We start from the raw sequence: 1,082 nt of genomic DNA, 5'->3' as shown, positions 1-1,082 counted from the left end.
CAGCCTGGTAACTGGTTAGTGACAAAAGAAAGGGATCTAGGTTTGTTTTTTTTTTAATTACCGTATTATCTTTACCAGAGCTCTAAGGCTGGTCTAAAACTCGTCGTATAGACCAGGCTGGTCTCAAACTGGAGACAACCCACTTGCTAGATCACCCCATATAGGAAAAAACAAAAAACAACCAAAAAAATAAGGCTAGTAATTAAACAGAAGTCTTGAAGAGTCATGACATGTTTGTGATAGATTTAAAGTTCTTATTTGGTATGCTTTGTCTTCTGCAATGAAAATGCGCTAACACAAACTCTGCCAAAGGGAACTGGAGAAAAATGGACAATTTCAGAACAGTTGTTTGTTTGGTGTGGTAGCACACCCCTGTAATGAACTCTAGAGGCTGAGTCAAGAAGATATCGATTTTCAGTTGCTTCAGTTTCCCTGGACCACATAAGGGAGACAGCCTGGAGGGAAGGCTCTGTGGGCTAAGAGGGTATGTTGCTCTTGCAGAGAACCTCAGCTCAGTTCCTTGAACTGATGTCTGGCTGCTCACAGTCACCTTTCACTCGAGGGAGATCTACTCGTATATGTACATATTCACATAATTAAAAATTAAAAATTTTAAAATTTAAAACCAGACACCTCTATGAGATAGTGTGTACACTGTTACACTTCTGCCTCCCAAAATTGGAGTAGCTCTAGCCAATTCAGGATTTTTTTTGGGGGGGGGGGGGAGGAGTGCTTAGGAAGGAAGACACTGTTTGACCATGTGACCCTATTATTCTTTCCCAGGCACCAGACCTGTTGCTGTCGTGATGGAGCAACAAACTAGTAACCCTACTAAGGAAAAAGGTGTGTCACAGCCCCTTCATCCCCTCCCTCAGAAGCCAGCCTTCCCAATTTACTCAGTGTTTGCAGAAATGACTGGCTTGGGCTGCTGCTTGGTTACTTGGAAAGTACTTGTGGGGGTTTTTGGGGTAAAGGAGATAGGTCTAACTTTGCTGGCCATGGAACTCACTATCCTTACTTGAGACAACCCTTTTGCCAGAGCAGCCACATCCCAGGGATTATAGGTATGACCTACTGCGTCC

The 1,082-nt window shown here is 43.4% G+C and overlaps 1 protein-coding gene across 2 annotated transcripts in view; it reads left to right on the top strand.

Annotated features, from left to right (window-relative positions):
• Tsacc (TSSK6 activating cochaperone) overlaps positions 1–1,082 on the top strand; it is an 8,077-nt gene that overhangs the window by 735 nt on the left and 6,260 nt on the right. For both annotated transcript variants that reach the window (XM_029538121.1, XM_029538120.1), the window contains exon 2: positions 784–843. In XM_029538121.1, the coding sequence (XP_029393981.1) occupies positions 807–843 (37 nt within the window). In that variant the 5' untranslated portion in view covers positions 784–806. The remainder of the gene's footprint in view (positions 1–783; positions 844–1,082) is intronic.

Source organism: Mus pahari, chromosome 4 (assembly GCF_900095145.1).
Source record: "Mus pahari chromosome 4, PAHARI_EIJ_v1.1, whole genome shotgun sequence".
In the NCBI taxonomy this organism is placed as follows: Eukaryota; Metazoa; Chordata; class Mammalia; order Rodentia; family Muridae; genus Mus; species Mus pahari.
Note: the sequence above shows the minus strand (reverse complement) of the source record. Positions and strands in the feature narration are given on the sequence as shown.